The 22708-nt window shown below is 37.4% G+C and overlaps 1 protein-coding gene across 1 annotated transcript in view; it reads left to right on the forward strand.

Moving 5' to 3' along the window:
• LOC130072804 (stromal membrane-associated protein 1-like) overlaps positions 1 to 22708 on the forward strand; it is a 54762-nt gene that overhangs the window by 30198 nt on the left and 1856 nt on the right. The window contains exons 3-5 of the mRNA XM_056238069.1: positions 1543 to 1628; positions 10544 to 10619; positions 20562 to 20633. Of these exons, the coding sequence (XP_056094044.1) occupies positions 1543 to 1628; positions 10544 to 10619; positions 20562 to 20633 (234 nt within the window). The remainder of the gene's footprint in view (positions 1 to 1542; positions 1629 to 10543; positions 10620 to 20561; positions 20634 to 22708) is intronic.

The following is a 22708-nucleotide window of genomic DNA, read 5'->3' on the forward strand; positions in this document are numbered from 1 at the left end:
ACATTTTACTAGGGATGCAACTATATTGACCTTTTGCCAAAGTAATATTAATTAGTTAGCTAGCACACATGAGGTTCTAATCAAATCTGCAAACCCTTTAAATATCAGATAGAATAGTTTGAAAAATATTTTTGTCATATTTGTGTTGGGGTCAGTGAAAATCTGTACTACAGACATTTTCACACCTGTTATATAAACTTGCAACACCAGTATTACTGATAACACGGGGTGGGATGGATGATCGCTTTTGACTTTCGCTTTTAAATTTGCGATTACACGTACTTTGTGTATATAGGCCTATAATCCGCAGGCATCATTGATCCCTTGTACTCTGTTACACGGTGTACAGCCGAATACCGTGTAACAAGGACTACCGTAGCAAGCCTACTACTGGCCTGATCAAGCCAGCATAAAAATCCTTGTAGAGCACTTCCTGAAGTTATGAGGTCATCTATTGTAGTACTCCATAACACACTGCTATTTCAGGTGCAAATAACCATCATTCAAATCACAGGTATATGTGTGTAACTGTATTTGCAGGTCTCTGTGTGTTGTGCTGTAAAGAGAAGTGTGGCTTGAAAGATTTATGAGATTTTAAGCAACCTAAAGGGAGTCTTGCATCTCCCCTTCGCATATTAATTGACATCTGGATGGATAATTAATTCTTGATGGGTAATTACTTGTCTGTTTTTCAGCATATACTCTTCCTTCACTCTGATCCATCATTCTCATATTAATTTGTCTCTGACAGACTTAGACGTACGTGACATTGAACTGATAATGCAAATACGTGTAATTTGTATATTCGAACAGTGGTTAAGTACAGGATTACACGGTTAATTAAAAATCAAGGCCATGAACTCGCACAGATGGCTGAGTTTGTAACCAGAGTTTTATTTTAAGCCTGTTTCAGATGAAAGTTCATGTGTTTTACCATTTTGCTTTATTAGGAAGTTATTAGGAACTTTATTAGAAATTGGGATTTGTGGCATGAATCACGGTACAGATATTTTGCACTGTCACTCCTGTTGCCTCGGCGATTGTGCACATCAACCAATCAAATTCCACCCCTTCAAGGGATGAATGAGGTCACTCTTCATCCAGAGGTCATTGCAGTACTTTGACATTGAAAGAGAGAGATTGATATAGCTCTTTTTAGGGATCCAAGCAGTGAAATAAATACTATTTTTTTTTTTTTTTTTCAGGTTATCCTTTATGCATTTTAAATTATGCTAAGGGTCTTAATGTTGCACCGGTTTTACAGTTTACACTTGCATAGCAGACCTGATTCCTCATTAGTTGAACTTGAATTCATTTATTTATTTTATAGAGTTGTATTTTGGAGTTTATGTACTTTTAATAATGGACAAGGACACTTCTGTTAGTGTTCTAATAGAGTTGACAAAACTGTGAAAAAATTAATTCTCAATAATTTTCAGTTGAACTAAAACATGATTTGCAATGTTTTTCATAAAGAAAACTACTTGGTTGGTTTATATGTATTTTCACCTGTTATTTCTTTGTCTCTCTTTCTCTGTTTAGAGTGTGCAGAGCATGGGCAACACCAAGGCAAGACAGCTGTATGAAGCTCATCTCCCAGAAAACTTCAGACGGCCGCAAACTGACCAGTATCCTTGAGTCTATCTGTCTGTGTTTGTTTGTGGGATTCTGGTTGCAATTATGCTCTAATGGCCTTTGCTAGTCAGTTGGTAAAAGTCAGCATCAACTTCCTAATCTGAGGTTGTTGTGTGGTACAGATGCTTTCTTGATCGTCTGGAGAGAATTTATATGATTAAAGTGAAAAATCCCTTTTCTTGGCTCTAGAAAAGACGAATTGCAGATTTGTAATATGCAAAGAACTGTTTATTTGTGAGCTTATGCAGAGTTTGTGGTGTCGCGTCCTACTCTTTTCTTGCTGCTGCCAAATTCAAACAAACTATCAGATTCTGTAGCCAGCATTAGCAACTTTTCTCTTGTAAGCAACAGAGAAGGGTTTAGAGTATGTATGTACTATGTAGCAGTAGCAGTGTAATTTACTGTTTTAAAGGTAGTTCTACATATTGGAATGTCTTGCACATTGATAAATGAAGATATTCAATGTTTGATTGCCAAATACTTTTTTAGAGTATTTCCACAAATATACACTACCGTTCAAAAGTTTGGGGTCGGTACGATTTTAAATACTTTTAAAAGAATTCTCTTCTGCTAACCATTGCTGCGCTTATTTGATTAAAAATACAACAAAAATCAGTTATAGTATTAAATATTATTCCAGTGTAAATCAGCTGTTTTCTGTGTGAATATATAGTAAAGTGTAATTTATTCCTGTGATCAAAGCTGAATTTTCAGCATCACCAGTGTCAGTGTCTTCAGTGTCAAATGATCCTTCACAAATCAGTATAATATGAGGATTTGATGCTCAAGAAACATTTATTATTATTATCAATGTTGAAACAGTTGTTGGTCTGTCAGTTGTACAGTTTTTTTTTTTTTTTTAGGATTCTTTGATGAATAGGAAGTTCAAAAGAACAGCATTTGTTTGAAATAGAATCTTTTGTAACATTATAAATGTCTTTACTGTCCTTGATAAATAAAAGTATTGATTTCTTTCCTCCAAAAAATAAAAATAAAATTCTCACTGACCCCAAACTTTTGAACGGTAGTGTATATGGCAAAATATTGCTCACAGTTCTTAAGCTTGCAATTGAAGTGATGTTACATTTGAATTTGTTACATACAACACCTAGTGCTATTGCAAAGGATGTGTGCCATTTCCCGTAATACTAATTATCTTATCACCCACTACTCATAGTATTTGGCTAGGCAACTCAGGGACACACCAGTGATTTTTTAACATTTCTATAACTAGCTTGAAGGCAGTTCTTATTTTTAACGGAAAGGGTAGAAAACCATCAATAAATGAGATCTCTATAAAAATTATATATATATATATATATATAATTTTTATATATTATTCAGATATTAAAACTTTATATATATATATATATTTTATATATATATATATATATATATATATATATATATATATATATAAAAAGTTTTAATATCTGAATTAATTGATTTAACAGGCTTTCCAAAGATAGCCTTGGTCTTCTGCTCCCAAAAATACTTCATATTTTCCACCATGAATATGCATGCATGAATATTCTTCTTGTAGCTTAAGAGATTTTTTTTTTTTTTTTTTTTGTCTTTGAGACGTTTGATACCATTATGTTTTTTTGAGACATTTAGTTCCAGGTGATGAACTTTTGCATTACAGGTTGTTCAAACTTGGAAAAAAGGAAAGGATAACTTTTTTTTTTTTTTTTTTATATGAATAAGAATGCATGTAATTGGTACAGTAAGAAAAAAAGCACTGTCATGGAACTGATTGTCTGCACATATTACCATGATTTTTGGACATCATCTACCTTTAAAAAGTTTGGGGTCATTAAGTTTTTTTGTTTTGTTTTGTTTTTTAACAAGGATGCATTGAATTGGTCAAATATACCGATTATCGATACCGATTATCGATACCGATATATCGATACCGATTTTTTTGTCTCAAGATTCGATTCAAAATCGATTTTCGATTCAAAAACGATTCTCGATTTAAAAAACGATTTGCAGTATATAAATGTAGTTTACTTTTTCCTATGTGATTGATTGCAGTAGACACAATTTAAAAGAAAAAAAACACAACAAATTAAATGTAGTTTGATATTACTTTATATGTCTTCATACAAAAATAAAAACTTTTGCAACTAAAAAGTGCAAAGTGCCAAGCTTTGGCCAGCTTTCAAATACATTTAATTCAAGTTTAAAATAAAACTTAAATAAAAAGCTTTTACATTTAGCTTTACAGTGCTGTAGTCAGATCAAACAAACAATTATGCTAAATGTGGTTTAAGGACTACTTCAGCTACCAGATTGACTGTTGAAATGTGAACTGGACTGGGCACATTGAACTTCCTAAAAATATATACTAATGTCATAGAACCTTAGCGAAATTATTTTAAATAGATTTTAAAAAGCCACCGCTACTGGTAACATCTATGGTTAGATTGATTTGTTTAGATCCAGTGAAGTCGTTCATAGGCGTAATTTGCGGGTATCTCCAGTTAACTAGCAGAGCATTCATTTAGTTCGCTATTAAATAAGAGATCTGTTGTTTTTGAAATCAAGCTGAGCGCTCGTGTCCGCTGCTATGTGTCATGGATACAGTGTTCTCTGTGGCTCGCGCAGTCTTCACTCGGACGCGCGCTTCAATCTATCGCCGTTGTGGAGACTCCGGTGAAATCACAAAATAAAATGCACACAAACGTGATGAACATATTCGGTTTTGATGAGAGAGAGAGAGAGAGAGTAAACTATACGAGTGCGGTTTAGAACCCGTAACCTCTGACACGCTTGGCAAAAGATCTACAGAACTCAAACATAATCTGCGGATCGATGCATTTATTTACGGGTTGAGCAGAGAGGCTGCAGTTTGACCAGTGGGCGGCAAGAACTTAGCCTGGATGCCAGCCCGAACCCCGCCCATAACATTTTTTGGTCGGGAAGTTCGGTCTGGACTCAATCCATTGAGGAGCAATTATGATCAGTCAAAAAATGTTCGGGCCAATCAAATTGACAGGGCGGGCTTTATAGAGGGAATGCATTAACGTCACTTTCCCGCCGGAACACGCCCCCCTCAGCCGGACTGAGTGGCAAAAGAGCTGCTGCGTGGCTGGAGTTAATAGGGGAAACTGCGAAAACGCGAGTAAAACAAACTATTATCAGTTTAAACTAAAAGTTGGACTCGATGTAGTGTTCCCTTACAACTTATCAAAGATCCAGTGATCCATGGATATTGACATGCAGCCAGGAATCGTGTTTCCTGACATTTATATGTGCCTGATTTCGACGCCTGGGAAATAAATTAAGAAAATTTGCCTGTAAACGTTTTATATAAATACAATATCGATAGGTCTAAATCCGAGTGATCACTTATATTAATGTTATACTGTATATCATCATATCGTCCAGCCCTAAAACTTGTATAGTTTTTTGTCAGTGTTTATTTAAAAACATCCAATTATGCAGAATATAGTCTGTTCTGTAGCTTTTTGCAGTCTGTAAAAATATACAGTACCTCAGATTTCTGGTCAAATCTAGTTGTACAGTCAATCGCAAAGCTCTTTCCCGTTTTAGATGTGTTTTGTGTGTTTTTCACGGCATTCACGCTGAAACAAATGCTGCCGCTCAGTCTTTTTGCCACTTGTGGGCGTGACCGCATTCACTCCGGCCGACGGTGACGTCATGCGCATACCCTCTATACGATGATGGACAGATGGTCTGCAGGGACGTAATCATCACATTATCAAAGAGCGCTTAACTGGTTTCCCTCAAAGATGACTGCAGCTGGAGAATTGAGATGTATAGATTCCGCTGTCGCGTCTGTTGTAAAATAAATCGACAGGGCATTCTTTTTAATAGACGAATAGAAAACTGCAATCAAGGCATTTATCGATCGGAAAGATATTTTTGCCGTCCTTCCTACAGGATTCGGCAAAAGTGTAACTTATCAGCTGGCTCCGATGGTCGCTAAGAAGATGGGATGCAATGAAACCCTGTGGTCGTTGTGGTTTCTCCTTTGGTCGCACTCATGGAGGACCAAGTAAAAGAAGCAACACTCGTTATTTTACTTCTTCCAGCGTGCGTGCATTTGAGTTCTGTAGTTGACAACTGTGCTATGCAAAGTAGTTGACTTACTGCGTTGCTCTGATTGGTTGTAGGTCTATCCAATTGAGTGCAGAGTTTTTTTTTTTCCTGGTTCGGTTAAGACACGCCTCATAATCAAAGCCCTATGAAGCAGTATCAGACTCACATTCTGACTAGAATATGAGTATGACGAAGTCAGGCTAGCAAGAACTTGCAATGTAACTATTTATCAGACCGGCCCTCGCGACCTCGAAACACTACCGGACCACCGGTAAAAGTCCCGACTCACCCGATTGCCGTGCACGCCATTAAAAAAAAATATATGAATCGATTTTTGGAATTCTATGAATCGATTCTGGATCGGTAAAGATTGAATCGATTTTTTTGCACACCCCTAATGTGACGCTTAAGACTGGAGTAATGATGCTGAAACATCAGTTTTGCCATCACAGGAATAAATTACATTTTAAAATACATTAAAACAGAAAACAGTTATTTTACATTTTAATATTTCACTAAATGTTTTTTTTTACTGTATTTTTGATCAAATAAATGCATAGACTTACCGACTCCAAACCTGTGAGCAGTAGTGTATTAATAATTGCACAATTCTATGAGGAATTTCAGAATAAATGGGTGATGCATTTTGAGTTATACATTTCATTTGCCAGTTCAGTTCTGTCACAAAGTATATACACATATCATGAATATATATATATATATATATATATATATATATATTAGGGCTGGGCACGTTAACACGTTATTATCGCGTTAACGCATTTATTAATTAACCGCGACAATTTTTTTATCGCACGTTAACGCAGTTTTTATTTATTTATTTTTTTGAAAGTCCGTTGCTCACTGGCTCTGAATACACATAGGCCTACAGTCAAACCATGGGTCACAGGAGGGGTGGGATGTTGGTCAGCCAGCAAATAACCCTTCCAAACAAGCAGTGGACGGAGGCTTCGGCAGGTTCTCTCAGGTGAACAGAAAGGGAGACAGCGCTCCGCGAGTGAACGGCAGGCGCTCTATGGATAGTAACCCTGGCAACGGCTTCAGTGCGCAGCTGCAGCCTTCTTGACTTAAATTAAAATTATACATTTAGTTTAGCGGGGATGCTCTGCCATGTGAATTCCCTCCTGTTGATGTCCTGATAACTATTTAGATTCTGGAAACTCACAAACAGCGAGGATCAGTCTCTCTTCCAATGATTTGTGCTGTGTACAAAAAGTTCAAAACAGTTCAACTTCGGCATCGGGCGGGCGTGTGCGCACAACCACGACAGTCTACCGGGAACGCACCCGCTTGTCGCTGCACCTTGTGCTCGACCACTTCACCTCACTCTAACAGGGAAACTTGCTACTGAACACAGACTGTTTGATACCTGTTCAGAAAAAAAACAAGAAAACAGGACTCTGATGGTAACTTGTTTTAACAAGCTAGATAAAAGGTAATGCCCTGGCAGTGGCAAATAGCTTTGGTTTATTATTTAATTTGATTACAATGTTTAAGTTGAGATTTACAAGAAATATTTTATTTCTACTTGTGTAAAGGGAATACTGCTGGTAAAAAGCACATTAGGCTATTTGTTTAAAGTTTTTGCAAACCACATGTTATTGCACTTTTATGTATATAGCAGTACATTTAAATCGAAAGTGCGCAATACACTACTTTAGAATTCATTATTCAATTTTGCGCGTAACAATGTGATTAATCGTGATTAATCACAAAAACATCATGTGATTAATCGCGGTTAAAAATTTTTTAATTGTTGCCCAGCACTAATATATATATATATATATATAACAGTTGGGAATTCCTGTTCTAATATTTGTGGATGTGTGTGAGTTTGGCAGGCAAAGCCTGTGTGACTTCACACCTCTGGCTCCAGAGATCCAGAGAAAACAGCTGCTGTTTTCAGCACATTCACACACAGCAGAACTGAACAGGAACTTCCTCATCTCTGAGGCCCGATAGGAAGTCTCTTCATGTCTCTCATCCCTCCGCCTCATCTCTCTTGCCTCGGGTATCCTCCTCCGTCCTATTTCACACCATCAGTCTAATTGGGTGTGTGTGGCGGCCAGGATAATTCCATATTCTCCTCATTGGCGCCTTCAGAAACTCTAATTGAATTTCCCTGGCATCCGTGGCCCGTTATCAGCTCTCCTGCATTTGGTGTGGCTATGGAAATGGCTTCATTTGTATGCTGACCGATGAGGTACAATATTCTTAACCGTCAAAATGGATTAATCTGGACAGCAGAGGTGAGCTTCCTCCACAAACTGGCTTTGATGGAATTTGCTTTATCACAGGTGTGGTTTCTTCAGATGGAAATGCGGATCTTTTGTGCTCCAGTGTGGGGGTATCTAACTCTCTCTCACTGTCTCTCACTTCCCACTTATCACCGCTTCTCTCTCTCTAATGGAAAAGTTGGTCGTGTTAATATAAACGTCAGATCAGCAGAGAGAGGAAATTTGAAGTTCTTTCTCTTTTGTTGCAGAGATACCTTCATTTGGTGTGCTTGTAGATTCTTTTTTTCTTTCTCATTTTTCTGTGTGTGTGTGTGTGTGTTTTTAACTGCATATACCTCATTTTTCTTTCTCCTATTTATGCCAGCACTATTTTTTTATGCATCATCTTTCCTCCCGGTTTCTCTCTGTAACGTTTGCATCATGTTCTATCTCAGTGTGATGCAACAAAACATCTCTTGCATTTTAAAGAAGCCCTGCATAATGAAGTGTTCCTGAGGATTTTAATTAGCTGGTTCAGGTGTGTTTGATTAGGGTTTGAGCTGAACTTTGCAGGAAGGTAGATCTCCAGGAACATATGTTATGCTATGTTCATTCAAAAACAGTAGATGGAGTGCAACAGAATGGAACTGAATGCAAGTGTCTCCACTCGTTTTAAATTTAGGTGCTTTAAAGGGTATTTATGTAAAGATGCTTGAAACTTTTCCAAGATGGTTTTATGTGGTAAAACTGTCTAACAGCTACAGCACAGCAAGCTGTCTGCATGTTAATTAAAGCAGTACTGCTATATATTTATATATATATTAGGACTGTCGATGTTAACATGTTAATGTATGCGATTAATTCAAGCTCCTTAACACGTTAAAATAATTTGTATGCTATACTCATGTTGCATTTTCAGTGAATTATTAATGACAGTGTGTGCTTTGCTTTAAAACACGAGCTCTGTCATATTCTGTGATTGTGTCTGAAGAGTGTGAGCCCTCACGCATCGCGCTGTGTGAAATATAGACTGAACGGAACGTCAAAACATCCCACCGCTGTATGGCCAGATAATACGCAAACTACGTTTCTCATCTGGATAAAGCAAACCAGGGTGTCGCGAGTTTTGATGGATGGAGGATTGCTGTATCTTAAACATTGAATGTATTCCTCCTTGTCATTTTGTTTTGGGATGTATTTTGTTTTCAGCGAGAACCAAAAAATATTATGCGTTGATTAATCAGATGGCTAATTCAGTGTTGGTGCTTTTGGCAGTTACCTATAATTACTGTACTGTTCAAAATTTTGGGGTCAAAAATTTTAAAGAAAATAAACTTTTATTCAAGGAAGCATTAAATTGATCAGAAGTGACAGTAAAGATATTTACTATGTTACAAACGATTTATATTTAAAATGGATTGTTCTTTTGATCTTTCATCATAGCATCCTAAAAAAACACATCACTGAATTCACAAAAATATTAATCAGCACAACTGTTTTCAACATTGATGATAATAAATGTTTCTTGAGCACCAAATCCGCATTTTAGAATGATTTCTGAAGGATAATGTGACTCTGAAGTGAACACTTGAGTATGATGCTAAAATAATGCAAATAACGCTGTTTTATTTATTATATAAATACAGCTTTGGTGGACAAACTTTTCGACTCCAAGCTTTTGAAAGTTCATGTATTTTAGCTCTTTTTATTAATATTATTATTTTTTTTTTTCACTCAGTGTACCACTTAAAATTCTTCCTGGACCAGCAGGTTGAGAACCCCTGATCTTTTGTACTGAAGGTTTTCACAAGGCTTTTGTCACACACTTTTTTTTCTTTTTTTCTTGCATTCTTTCTCTTCCTGCCACCTGCTTCTTCACCCTGATCCATATTTCATCCGATGCATTATTGTATTGTGATAAGGGATTCATGAGAGTGTAAATCCAATAAAGCTGCATGAACCGGTCCTCTTAGCATTTACCTGTCACTGTATAAATTCGCACTGTTAACAAAGGGTGAGATTCGGAGAGTGTGTGTTTTGATTTCTGTTTGGCCCCAATCTTTGTGTGTGTGTGTTTGCTGTGAAAGGAAGGGTTTCTCTTTTTCAAATACCGTTGTTGTATTGAGTTTGTGGTCCAGATGCGGTGTTGTTGGTGCTCTGGTGTCTTTAATGATGAGGAGAGATAACAGCCAGTCTGAGAGGGCCAGCATCTTTACTGCAGGAGTTACATTGTAGCTGTGCAAGATGCCAATTAAAGCTTTCTAGCCAAACTGAGATTTGCCATACCTGAGATTCAAAAACCAATAAGACAATAAAAACCACATCAAAAATGAAGTTTTGTGGCTTTCAGTCTATATTTGTGTACTTTGAGGACATATAAAAATGAGGTATGATGAAGTATATCCCATCAATCAGATGAAAAATGTGAGACAAACCATTTCATGGGGTGTTTTCAACATTAGCTGACATCATGTTTCTTGATGTTTGTCACAACCTTCTCTCGGGTACAGAGTGAATGCAAGCCAGGCTTGTTTAAATGCTGTGATGTTTAAAATGATTTGTGTTAGTTAATAAGGCTTGAATTTTCCTTAGCAATGTTTCAGAACTGTGGAGTTCTTCATCAGGGACAAGTACGAGAGGAAGAAGTACTACGATAAAAACGCTGTCAATGGAGCCATTGTGAGTATCAACTTGCACCCATTCACTGTTGCTATCAAACATCTGTGTGTGTGTATGTGTGCACTGCAATGTTTTATTTTTCAGGTTCATGACCACATTATTTATAAATCCTCAGCAAAGTTGGGTCACCTTAAAATCGTTTTTTAGTAGATCTGTGGTAAAACAGTCATATATTAATATATTGTGTTTTTCCCCCTACATGATTGCATTGATAGTTCCTTATTTGCTCTGGACTCGATCTATTGAGGAGTAATTATGATCGGTTCAGAATTAGTCGGGCCAATCAAATTGCCAGGGCGGGCTTTATGCGATGATGGACAGATGATCTGTAGTTACGTAATCCTCACGTTATCAAAGAGCGCTTGGGTTGAACTGGTTTCCCTCAGAGATGACTGCAGCTGGAGAACTGAGATGTATAGATTCCGCTATCGCGTCTGTTGTAAAAGAAATCGACAGCGCATTCATTTTAAAAGACGAACAGAGAACTGCAATCAAGGCATTTGTCGATCGGAAAGATGTGTTTGCCGTCCTTCCAACGGGATTCGGCAAAAGTTTAATTTATCAGCTGGCTTCGATAATATTACACGCAATAAAGTGCGTATCAAATGCACGCACAAAACTGCGTATCATATGCACTTAAAAAATAATTTACGCGTATTAAATTGCACGATAAACACAACGCGTGCTATAGAAATGCATTTTCCAGGGGCTATGTATTTTCTTTAACTGACAATTTACATTTGTTCCTCAATGTTTCCTTTAGGAATCGTGTTCGTGTTTTTGCAACACAAAACGTGTTGGATGTACCTTGTGTAGGCCTACTAGGAATAGTGCAAGCATTTTTTTTATTGACCTATTCAGATGTCTTTTCTTTTTTCAGATTGCACATAATGTGTATGTGTTATGTATTGTGACAGGGGCTATGTATTTTCTTTTATTATGGCCTACTTAAGCATATACAAATTTGCTCACTAAGAACATGTGAACCACAATCCCAAACTGGCAGTTTGATTTTCTGTGTACTGAATTGTTTACCTAAAGTAAACTTGTTGGACTTCTATGCACATCATGTCTTTTTTTAAATATTACTTTTTCTAAAATTATAGTCCTACTTTAAAAAAATCCCAATAAATCGCCTTATGCACAGTATCGAAATATATTGCAATATATTGAATCGTGACCCATGTATCGTGATGCGTATCGCCAGATTCTTGCCAATACACAGCCCTAATTGTATAGTGAGCCAGCACTATAGTTTACTGTATATTTTATGTACTGAAGGCCTGATGTTGGTGGTCAGTTGTTCTGATCATTGAGGCCTCAAATTCACATTACACAGCCTGATGGGTTGCAGCTGTGCTTTACCAGGTAAATTGATTGACAGGAGCCAGCAGCCAATTAAAGCACTCTCACTCATGTTAAATTACTGTCTGTGATTACCAAATCTTTAAGAACTTCACAAAGAATAGTAATTGACCATCCTTAGCGTGCTGTGCTTAAGCTCCTCACGCATTATCATGAGACTGAAGTCCTGCAATCTAAACAAACAGCCTCCTTTTGGCCTTTTCTGATTGCTTTGGATCAGGAGAGACTGAAACATGGTTGCAGCGTGAAAGCTTTTCGATCAAACTCTGCAAGGCTGCCCTGTCCAATTACAGTTCTCTTTCTACTTAAGCCTACCCAAGAAGAGCTCTGCCTCTCTCCGACAGGCCCGTCTGAGCCAGCCAATTAAAGCCCCTGCCTGCAGAAACCGACAGCCAATCAGATTTCAGCAGAGGTCAATGCGATGGTGGGCAGCCGCTGATTGAGTCATAAACCAGACATGTATACAAGCAGCATCAGTCTGTGTCAGAGAAAGGATGAGAGAAGAAAGAAAAACAGTTAGATGAATTAAAATTCAATACTAAAATGTAAAATAGTGGCGTGTTGTGCACCGCACTGTAAAGTTGAGGGACTGCCTGAAGAAAGACTGTGATTCCAGGTCGTCCTCGTTCACCCACTCTGCCAACGGCTTTTAAATGCAAATAAGTGATTAAAAACAACTCGCTATCAGTTTAAGGCATTTTGCTTAATGTGAGGAGGGGGGTCTGGATGAGAGAGAGAGAGTGTGTGTGTGTGTGTGTGTGTGTGTGTGTGTGTGTGTGTGTGTGTGTGTGTGTGTGTGTGTGTGTGTGTGTGTGTGTGTGTGTGTGTGTGTGTGTGTGTGTGTGTGTGTGTGTGTGTGTGTGTGTGTGTGTGTGTGTGTGTGTGTGTGTGTGTGTGTGTGTGTGTGTGTGTGTGTGTGTGTGTGTGTGTGTGTGTGAAGAAAAGAGAATGAGAAGCTGAGTGAGAACAGTTTTGTGAAGTGAGGGACTGTTATTTGATATGAATGCACAAGACGTCTTTGCTCTTTGTGTGTTTAAAATGTATTAATGTTTAAAAACTGGTTTTGGTTTGTGTTGTTAATGTGAAATGTAGCTTAAACAAAATAAAATGTAATATCAATTTTAGATTAAAAAAAAAAACCATGGCAACATTTCTCATTTTCATTTAAGGTTTTGTTGAAGTACTACAATAGTCTGGGTCCCATCCCACCAGTTGAGACTGTTTTAAACTAAATACGAAAATTAATTGTTGCCCTACTGTTAGTATTTGCTGATTGAGTACAAAACAATGTGTACGTTATTATTTCCCTCCTTTAATACATCTGCGTTTGTCTTTTTGAGTACAAAACAATGTGTACGTTTTTATTATTTAGTTACCTCCTTTAATACATCTGCGTTTGTCTTTGCTAATGCATATCCTGGTTTATATGCACAAGTTCCGGCTTTGACGAGGGTGTAACTGAAGCCATTACAATCATGCACGTTATTTACCTGTCACTGGTTAATCTGCCTATTAGAAGGTAAATGTTTAAGCAACACTATTTAACAAAGCTTAAGATTCTGCCATTATTCACTCACCTTTATTTTTATTCCAAACCTTTATGACAGACTTTCTTAAAAAATAATAGAAGATATTAACATTTGTCAGTGCTGTTTTCTTCCATGTCACATAAATTGAGCCTTTAATGCTATCAGAAGCTCGGTTGTGTTATACTAGTTGATTATTCACTTACGTCACTATTCTAAAGTTTAGTAATGTTTGAGAAAGGAGTATCTTATGCTTATCAATGCTGCGTTTATTTTGATAAAAAATACAGTAAAAACAATAATACTGTGAAATGTTATTATAATTTAAAATGCATTTTCTCTGTTGATTTATTTTAAAATGTGATATACGTTTGCCTGTGAAGGCAAAGCTGAATTTTCAGCATCGTTACTATAGTCTTCAGTGTCACATGATCCTTCAGAAATCTTATTATTATCAATGTACAAAAAAAAAAAAAAGCATGGAAAGCATGATACTTTTTACAAGATTTTTGAAGAGAATAGTTCAAAAGAACAGCATTTATTTGAAATAGAAATATTTATATAATGTACTATAATTGTCATTACTGTCTTTTTTTTTTTTTTTACTTTTGTGTGGTGTTTTTTTGTCTCGGCTCTGGTGCTGGGTTTCACCACTCTTTGGGAACAACTTGCCCCAGTGATGTCTTTTAAGTCTCATCATGTGACTCTGACTCTAAGCCTGAGATGGAGGCATCTGATGAGCAGCTAGGACAAAAAAAAGAAAGAAAAGAAATCAATAGTTGCTTGCTTCCAGCCCAGGCGGAGAGAAATGCAATATTGCAGCCTTTCCTTGCTTCAATTACTAAAACAAGCTCAAGAGAGTCTAACGGACCATCCCTCGCTTTCCTTCTCCTTGTCTTCCTGTCTCGTGGCAGTAATGAAAGTTCTGTGTGTTCTTCTGTGGCAGTAGATGGGGAATAAATGTGTCTTATTGAAAGCCTTATCTCCAGTCAGCGTGCTGAAGTCATGTTCCCTCCCTGCTGATTCACACCATTTAAATGATTGTGTGTGTGAAGCCAACAGCGAAGCGGAACCTCAGAAAATAAATGTCCTAGGATATTAAGCGTCCTGCACTTCCTTGTTTTGTTTTGATGTTTTCAAAACGTGTTTTTTTTTTTTTTTTCATGCTTTTTTCATTATTTTGATCAAAGTGTTTCCGAAGCCATGGAAAATGCGCAAAATGAAGAATCTCAGTGGGCCGTTTTTAATATCAAGAACAGAATATATAAAAGACGACAGTAATATGAACATCACAGGCTCAGCTCTGCAACGGTCTGTGTGAGCGTGAATGTGTGAGTGAGATACCAGAGCGTTACTAATAATAGCTTCAGCCTTCCGCACCCAGCGATTGGACAATTCTCATACTTCTCACTGTCTCTTTTCTCACTGCAGTCATCTAAGCCTTATTCAGCCCCAAGTGACCTGGCCTGCTTGGCCGTTTGCACTGCATTATGGGGCATTTAGCTGTTCGCTCCTTCTATTACTCCCCAGCTAGAAAGCTGGAGACCTTTGGACCTCACACCGATGCTGTTACTTCTTTGAGAGGATGGGAGTCTTCACGCCTTTGGCTGCATTTAGATGGAGATGGGTTCTCTACACCCTCCAGGCTGATTGCTGTCTCTGCTTATTGACCGCCTCTCCTCATCTCCTCCTGCTTCCCGTTCTGGCCTTATTTCCCCAGACGGGCACGCTGGTATTAAAGGGATTGGGGGAGAAGAGGAGGAGTATTGTGTGGTATTATTTAATGGCTCTCTAATGAATATGGGCCCATGCTGCTGTGGAGCATAGTGGTGATGCTTACCCAATAAAAGCAGATTATGAGGGGCATCCATCAGCAGGTAATGAACCGGTCCGGACAGTTCTGTGTTAACTCGAGCTGTAATGGACCTACTTGTTCAGCTTGGGCTCTGTGGACGCATGCTGCTGACAGCACTACTTCCATACTGGGACAAAGGGAAAGTCATCCGTCTTCTTGTCCCTTCCTCTTCCTGAAAACTCCCTCGCCAACGTCACTTGCTTCAAAGGAATATTCTGGGTTTAATACAGGTTAAGCTCAACCAACAACATTTGTGGCATTATGTTGAATACCATTATAAATAAAAAAAATGTGGTTATTGTGAAGCACCTAGAATGCCGTTATGGCAGAAATGTGAAGCTTAATTTTATTTTAAAAAACAACACTTTTTTTTAATTTTTATGTTAAATATGCATACATTTTTGTGTTAAAACATATGTATTAATTTAGCTGTAAAGTAGTTTAAATCACTTTTGTATAGTAATTCTCAGGTTTATGGTGTAACGTTGTCATGGCAAGTCGTTACGTTGACAATGTTTCACAGACATGTTCAGTAAACAATTTTAAAGGGGTCATATAATGCCATTTGTGTACAAGCTAATATGATTCTTTAGGGGTTTGTAATATACTTTAATTAAAAATTCTCATTAGTATTGTAAGAAAACACTTACCTGGTCAAAAACAGCTCTGTTTTCAGCACGCTGTTTCAGTGCATATGACTTTAAATGATAATGAGCTTTGTTCTGTGCTTACACCATTTGTAACTCAATAACACAATAACCAATAACGCTTTGTTCAGTATAAATGTGGGATTATATGAATTATATTGAGAACGTCATACATAGAAAACATGCCGTAGTGTACCCTGAGTGTAAACCTTAGACGCATTCATTGTGAAGCGTGCAAGCGATTTGCAAAGATTAATATATTAATATAAAGTTTAATAAAACGTTACACTCACTTCAGTTCTTCTGGAGATTCAGCAGGAACACGAATAGTTGGTACCGATCCTTTTTTCATGAGCAGCTTCTTAGCAAATCCAGCTTTATACTGATCCTCGTTTATAAAGCAGTCTGGTGAGAAATGATTCGAGCAAACATGAGAGCATTGACTTTGATCGTGGGGAATATTCCCTTCGGAAAAAAACCACTGCGTCTTCAGCGGTTCGGATTTAGGAACATTATGACGTTATTATTATTTTAGGAACATAAAATAATAATACATTATTATTTAGGAACATAAATGACGGCTGTGTTCGTTATTACACCCAAGAACAGAACACCGCAATCGCTTAGACGTCATTCTGCTCATAGACAGTGCTCCAGCATATCAACAATGACCGCGCCGGTCCGCGCGGACTATGATTGACAGCTGGCTCACGAGCGAGGGCGGGTCTGTGTTGAAACGCTCCTGTCAATCAACAATCGTGGGAGGGGCTTCCGAGCGTGTGCCTTCACACGGTCGAACGGCTTGATTTGAGGCAGGGGAAAACATATAAGGAGATTAAAACAAAAACACTGGATGGATTTTTAGCATTTTATGATGGTTGTGTACAGGCACTGCCAACACACATTTCAGTACAATCAACTTGTAAAAGTGCATGTACCATTATATGACCCCTTTAACACCAATATCATGTTAACACATTGTTTAAAACACGTAGATATACTTTTTAAAAAAACGACTAACGTTTAAAATGTTTGTAATCAACATTATGCCACTAATGCTTCCTGTTGAGCTTAAACAAGCCAAACATGATACAAAAATTACTATTTCCAAACAATTACTATTTTTGCTATGTTTTGAAGTGTGCATCAATAAAACCTAAAATTGATTTAATACCTTCAATATTAAGAATGCTACTACATTAATTTTTTCCTGTCAATTAACCTATCATTTTCTTTTTATTTTAGTAGTTCTATATTACCCCCACCCACAATAAATCTATCAATTATTTTCTGATTAGGTGATTAACCCTTAGGTTAACTTGCCAATAAATAACCATAACTTCTGGCATTTATTTTCTCTGTTTTATTCAAACGTTTTCTCATAAAAAAAACTTGAGCATAAAAATACGAAAACATGTCCAGCATTAAAAAAATACTGACGAAGGCAAAGAGCCGAAACGTTCGTATAATCTTTATCTCCTCTTTGTAACAAATAAAGTATTCTTAGAGTGCTATGTTTTTTGCATTTTTGTACTGATAGGTCTCCGCACCTAATTAGCTGGGAGAGCGCGGTGAGCGTTGATTTTAATTTTCTCACCCATGCTCTTTTCCATATTAGTGATGTCCAGTTCATGAATGAATCATTCTTTTGAACTGGTTCTTTTTAGTAAACTGGTTGAACCAAATTGGACTGAACGTGCTTGCTAGTCACATAGACTCAAAATGATCCAAATATCCAGAACTATGATCCTATAATGGTTTATTTTTTTCTTAACTCATTCTTTCTGACATATCCGACTGAGAACTGTCTGCTGAGGGTTTCATAACGGGGGCAAAATGTATGTTTGTGATGTCCTTTGCAGAAAAGCATAAAGTATAACAAATGAAACGTTTGGAAATATAACAGTGATCCGACGGCGGTAGTTCTTCTTGAGTCAACAGCAGTTCCCAGTCTCTCTCTCTCTCTCTCTCTCTCTCTCTCTCTCTCTCTCTCTCTCTCTCTCTCTCTCTCTCTCTCTCTCTCTCTCTCTCTCTCTCTCTCTTTAATAATAGAATTGCGTATATGTAAATGTCATTGCATGATTACGTAAATAAATCAGTGATTCGATTTTTTGAACCAGTATTGAAGCGAATTGTCTGAAAGAACCAGTTCGCAGAATAGAATCAGACTTCCCATCAATACTCTTCCACTTCACCCTCTTCCTTTTTTTCCCCTCCCTCTGTCTATTAGGGATTGGAGTAGGAACCATGGCCCTGACCCATCCATATCTCCCCCTTCTCTCTTTTTCCCCCAAGATAAATAGGCTTTGTGGGACTCTGTGAAGGGGCAGGGCCATCTATCTGCCCCTGAGTCAATGAAACAACTACCCTAAACAAACTACCCTGAGCGAATGAAAGGGGGCACAGTGAGGGAAAAGGGAGAAGACAACAAAAGATCAGTATCATTCGATGCTTGGAAGATGTTATAGCAGGTGATCTTGAATTACCAAAAAAGCGCTTTGTATTAAGAAAACATGAACATGAGGGTGATTTTAATTTTTAAGCGGTTTGACTTCACATTTTCTGTGAAAGAGGTTTTTTGTTTTTGACAGGTGACTCAAACCTGTATTTCTACATATTTAAGCATGTGGCTGTGCAGGTTAATTTGTTTATGTACATACAGTGGAAGTTCATAAAAAGAGGGATTCATGTTGAGAGTAGGGGTGTGTGATATTGACAAATTATATCTCGATATTATCAGGGATATTATTTCTAACAATAATTTGACAATATTTTGCTCAGTGTGTTTAGTGTGTTGGTACCATGACAGGATTAGGACTGCCTTGGACAGCTGACTCCCAAAGCTTTTGATATTCTTCATATTCTGTGTGGAGGTCAGTTCGCCGCAGTGACAGAAATCATCTTTTTTTCAATAAGTTTAAATCGATTTTTTACCTTTTTTCGACCATTTGATTACATAATTTTTAATGATGTAACCAATAAATTCAATTTAATTCACATGCACGCTAACCTACTAAGACTACATCACGTAGTGTATGCGTGCACTCTCTAGGTGTGTTTTTGTAAAGTGAGGGACGTATTTGATAATGTCACACATCGTTAAAACAACATTCACGATATTATCGTAGACGGTATATGTATCGCACACCCCTAGTTGAGAGCACATATTAAGTTTGGTTTCTCAACCAGTACAGTCTTTTGGTATTCCACACAACATTAATCATAAGAAGTTTGTGCATAATTAGAGACTAACTATATTTTCAGGCTTCTGTATTTAGACTTCAGGAATTCACACCTGCTATTGCAATCGATATAACGCTAAAGAGGAGTCAGACATGACTTAATTATAAGTCAAAAGGCATCACTTGCTGGCTTGCAGTTCTCACTCACCTTGTTGAACATCAGCTGCTATGCCTTTTTGTTATTTTTGCTTTCATAACTAAACGGCGTCAATGAGATTTTAAATGTTTCATATCCCTGTTCAAATTGTGCTCTGTTCTTTTGAAAATAAAATAGAAATATAAGGCCATGCAGTCCTATAATACAAGCAGTAATTGAACCACTTTGGGTATTTTGTTATATTACAAACGATGCTGATCTACCCCAGACAATGCAATTCTTAATGAAACTGAAAATAGAAATCCATATTATTGAACTTGGCTGAGCTTTTGATACGTATATGTAAACGTATATGAGCAGACTTTTCAAACACCATTTGTCTGATTGATGCAGTTATTTGCAGTGGCTACACTTGTGAGTTAATTCTATTGATTTGAGGCAGTCTTAGCCATGCAGATTGACAGACTGACTGCAGATTCGACAGATGGACTCATTTATAGAGTCTGTTGGAACATCTGGAAAAGTCTGGGCTATTTTTAACCAGCAATGTGTCCTTGATGATCGATGTGACTGCTTATGCAACTAGATCAAGATACGTGGATCCTTTTCCTGATTTGTATATTTGTGCAACCTATTTAAATGCAGAATTTTTGTCTTGTTTTCCAGTTAAAATATCGAAACATCCTTAAAACAAGGTAAATTCACTTGAGAAGTAAAACTGCATACGTTAAATATATTGTGAACTAAGTTCTTAGCCCTTTGGCAAATTGTTTTTTTTGCCTTTTAAGCATGAATCTTATTGAGTTTTACATGTGAAAATAATGCCAGTGGGTAAACAAAAGCTTAATTCTCAAGATTTATTCTCTGAAAACAACTCTTAATATCTGAAGCAGTTTTGCTTTACGAGTGACTGTTGTTTTAATGATGTTTAAATATTTTTACTTGCACAGAAGTTCTACTGAGTTGTTCAATTTTGGGTGTGAGTGTGTGTGTGTGTAAATTTTGCTTTTCCAAGTCTCCCACAGGCTGAATAATTATTCACTGTATAGTGATTGCTGCAGCCTATTAATTCAGATCTCTCTCTCTCTCTCTCTCTCTCTCTCCACTCTTTTTATTCCACATCCCCTCTTTATCACTCTCTCTCTCTCATTCTCTTTCAATTGCTTTCTTTTACCCTCTCGTCCTCTTTCTTTCTCCTCTGCTCCTGCAGAAGTCCTCTGATGCTGCTTTGCCCTCAGTATCGCCTCCTCCTTCGCAAGCAGCTGAGAAAAGTAAACTGGAGGTACTGTAGTCTTGTGCTTTGTGCTGTGCAGATCACTGATATTGGTGCTGTGCTTATGCTGTGCATTCCGCCTGCTTCCCAATTCGCATGCTTTCCATCCTAAATAGTTTGCAAGTTTAGAATTATTACATTCCAAATTATATTATGTTTAAAAAATTCCAAACATGCCCAAATGTAGTAGTTTTTCTGCTACATTTTTTAAATGTACTTCCATAAAACCTAAAAACAAAGTGCCTGTCTGTTAGCTTTGAATCCATCTGTATGCACTAACTTGACACATTTAGCTTTTAACTGGAAGAAAACGAACTAGAAACATCGATGTTGTAGTACTAAGACCTATTGGTTACTGGCCTCTTTGATATGTTGTATCTAGATGCAACTTTTTGAGGTATATTTCATCAAAAAAACAAATGCCCTTTTTGTGCTGTTATTCAATCACTGAATCAATGTTCTATGATAATGTTACGCAGTCTCCATGTCCAGCTTGATTTATGTTGGTTAGTGCTACATCTTAGCTGGTCAAGTTGGTCAGCCAGCATGTTTGGTTAAGATAGTTTGGCAACAGCTTAGAAGCACCAAAATATGTTGGTGGCCATTATTATTATTCTAAATAATATATATTATATGTAAACTATAACAACAATTATTATAAAATTATAATAATAACTATTATTGTCATTATTGTATAAATTATAAGCAATATTATAAAATCTAAGAAAAAATAATAAAATCATATATACCAGTACTATTTAATTTCCTACTGCTACAATTTCCAATACATAATCTATTTGTAAAATGGAGCATGTAAAGCGGATGTAATTGCTCAACCAGAACCGTCTGACTATTGACAAGTTAGCAACAGATTATATAACAGCCTGTAAGAACGATTATTTAAAGGGACACTATGCAGCTTTTTTAGCTTAACTGAACAGCTTCAGAGTTATTGAAATGGTTATATAACTTCTTTCGGGTTGAATGGTGGGCGTCTCGACCCCCCCTGGTGCCTGTGAGCGAAAAAATCTCACTTGCAACTTCGGTGCGGCGGGCCGCGTCAGGAAGTATCGCATAAAATCAGCTCTCGCGATGTAACATATTCCTTTACGGCAACTGCACACATACACACAGGAACAAGGTATAGATGGATGGAGTTTGTCACACTATCGTCATGGCTGAGCCGGCATATAAGATGCAGAAAGCTAGGAAAGCATTGTCGGAGGAACAGAGAAAGAGGAAACGGCAGACTGACCGAGCGAGGAGTCGGACACGAGCATAGGCATAATTTGCGGGTGTGCTATGTCCCCATTGAAACTTCTCGCGGCACGGATGTAACGTTACCATTACAAACAAATAAAACATCTCCAGGTAACTCTAGTAGAGCATTCATTTCGTTCGTTTGTTAAATAAGAGGCGATCTGAAATGTGTTATTTTTGAAATCAAGTGACCAAAGTGCTCGTTGCCTCTGCGATCAGTGGTGCAGATAAGTGTTCTGTTGTGACGCGCGCCTGAATCCGTTGCGGGGACTGAGAGACTCTCTATATTTTGTTATGGTGAAATCACAAAACCTAATGCACAAAAAACATGTCCCTGCTTGAAATACAACCACTAATAAACAATCGGTTTTGATGAGGAAAATAAACTATACTACTAGCTAGTACCGATTAGAACCCAGAACCTCTAACACGCTTGGCAAAAGTTCTGCCTCTGGACCATTAAAATTGTCGGATCTATGTATTTAATCACGTGAAAATTCTCACCACTAACAACATATATTATATCTCATTAAACGACAAATTAAACACAATGTACTATTGTATACTATGTAACAGGCATGTCACGCTCTGAGTGAGTGGTATTTACGACAGTAACGTTAAATTCAAGTACTCCACAGTAACTCTAGGGGTCGCTGTTTGACAAAAACGGGATTTCTGCATAATGCCCCTTTAAACCAAACAAAGGGGAAGATGAAAGAACCTATAGAAATCACACTGACGGGTTCACATCCATTGTTAAAAAGTGCTGTGGTTGTATTTGAGTGTGTGTGTGTGTGGAGTCAGATGCCTCTGTGCTCTGCTGT

This window comes from Rhinichthys klamathensis, unplaced genomic scaffold (genome assembly GCF_029890125.1).
Source record: "Rhinichthys klamathensis goyatoka isolate OS25496 unplaced genomic scaffold, OSU_Roscu_1.1 h1tg000505l_1, whole genome shotgun sequence".
Classification (NCBI taxonomy): domain Eukaryota; kingdom Metazoa; phylum Chordata; class Actinopteri; order Cypriniformes; family Leuciscidae; genus Rhinichthys; species Rhinichthys klamathensis.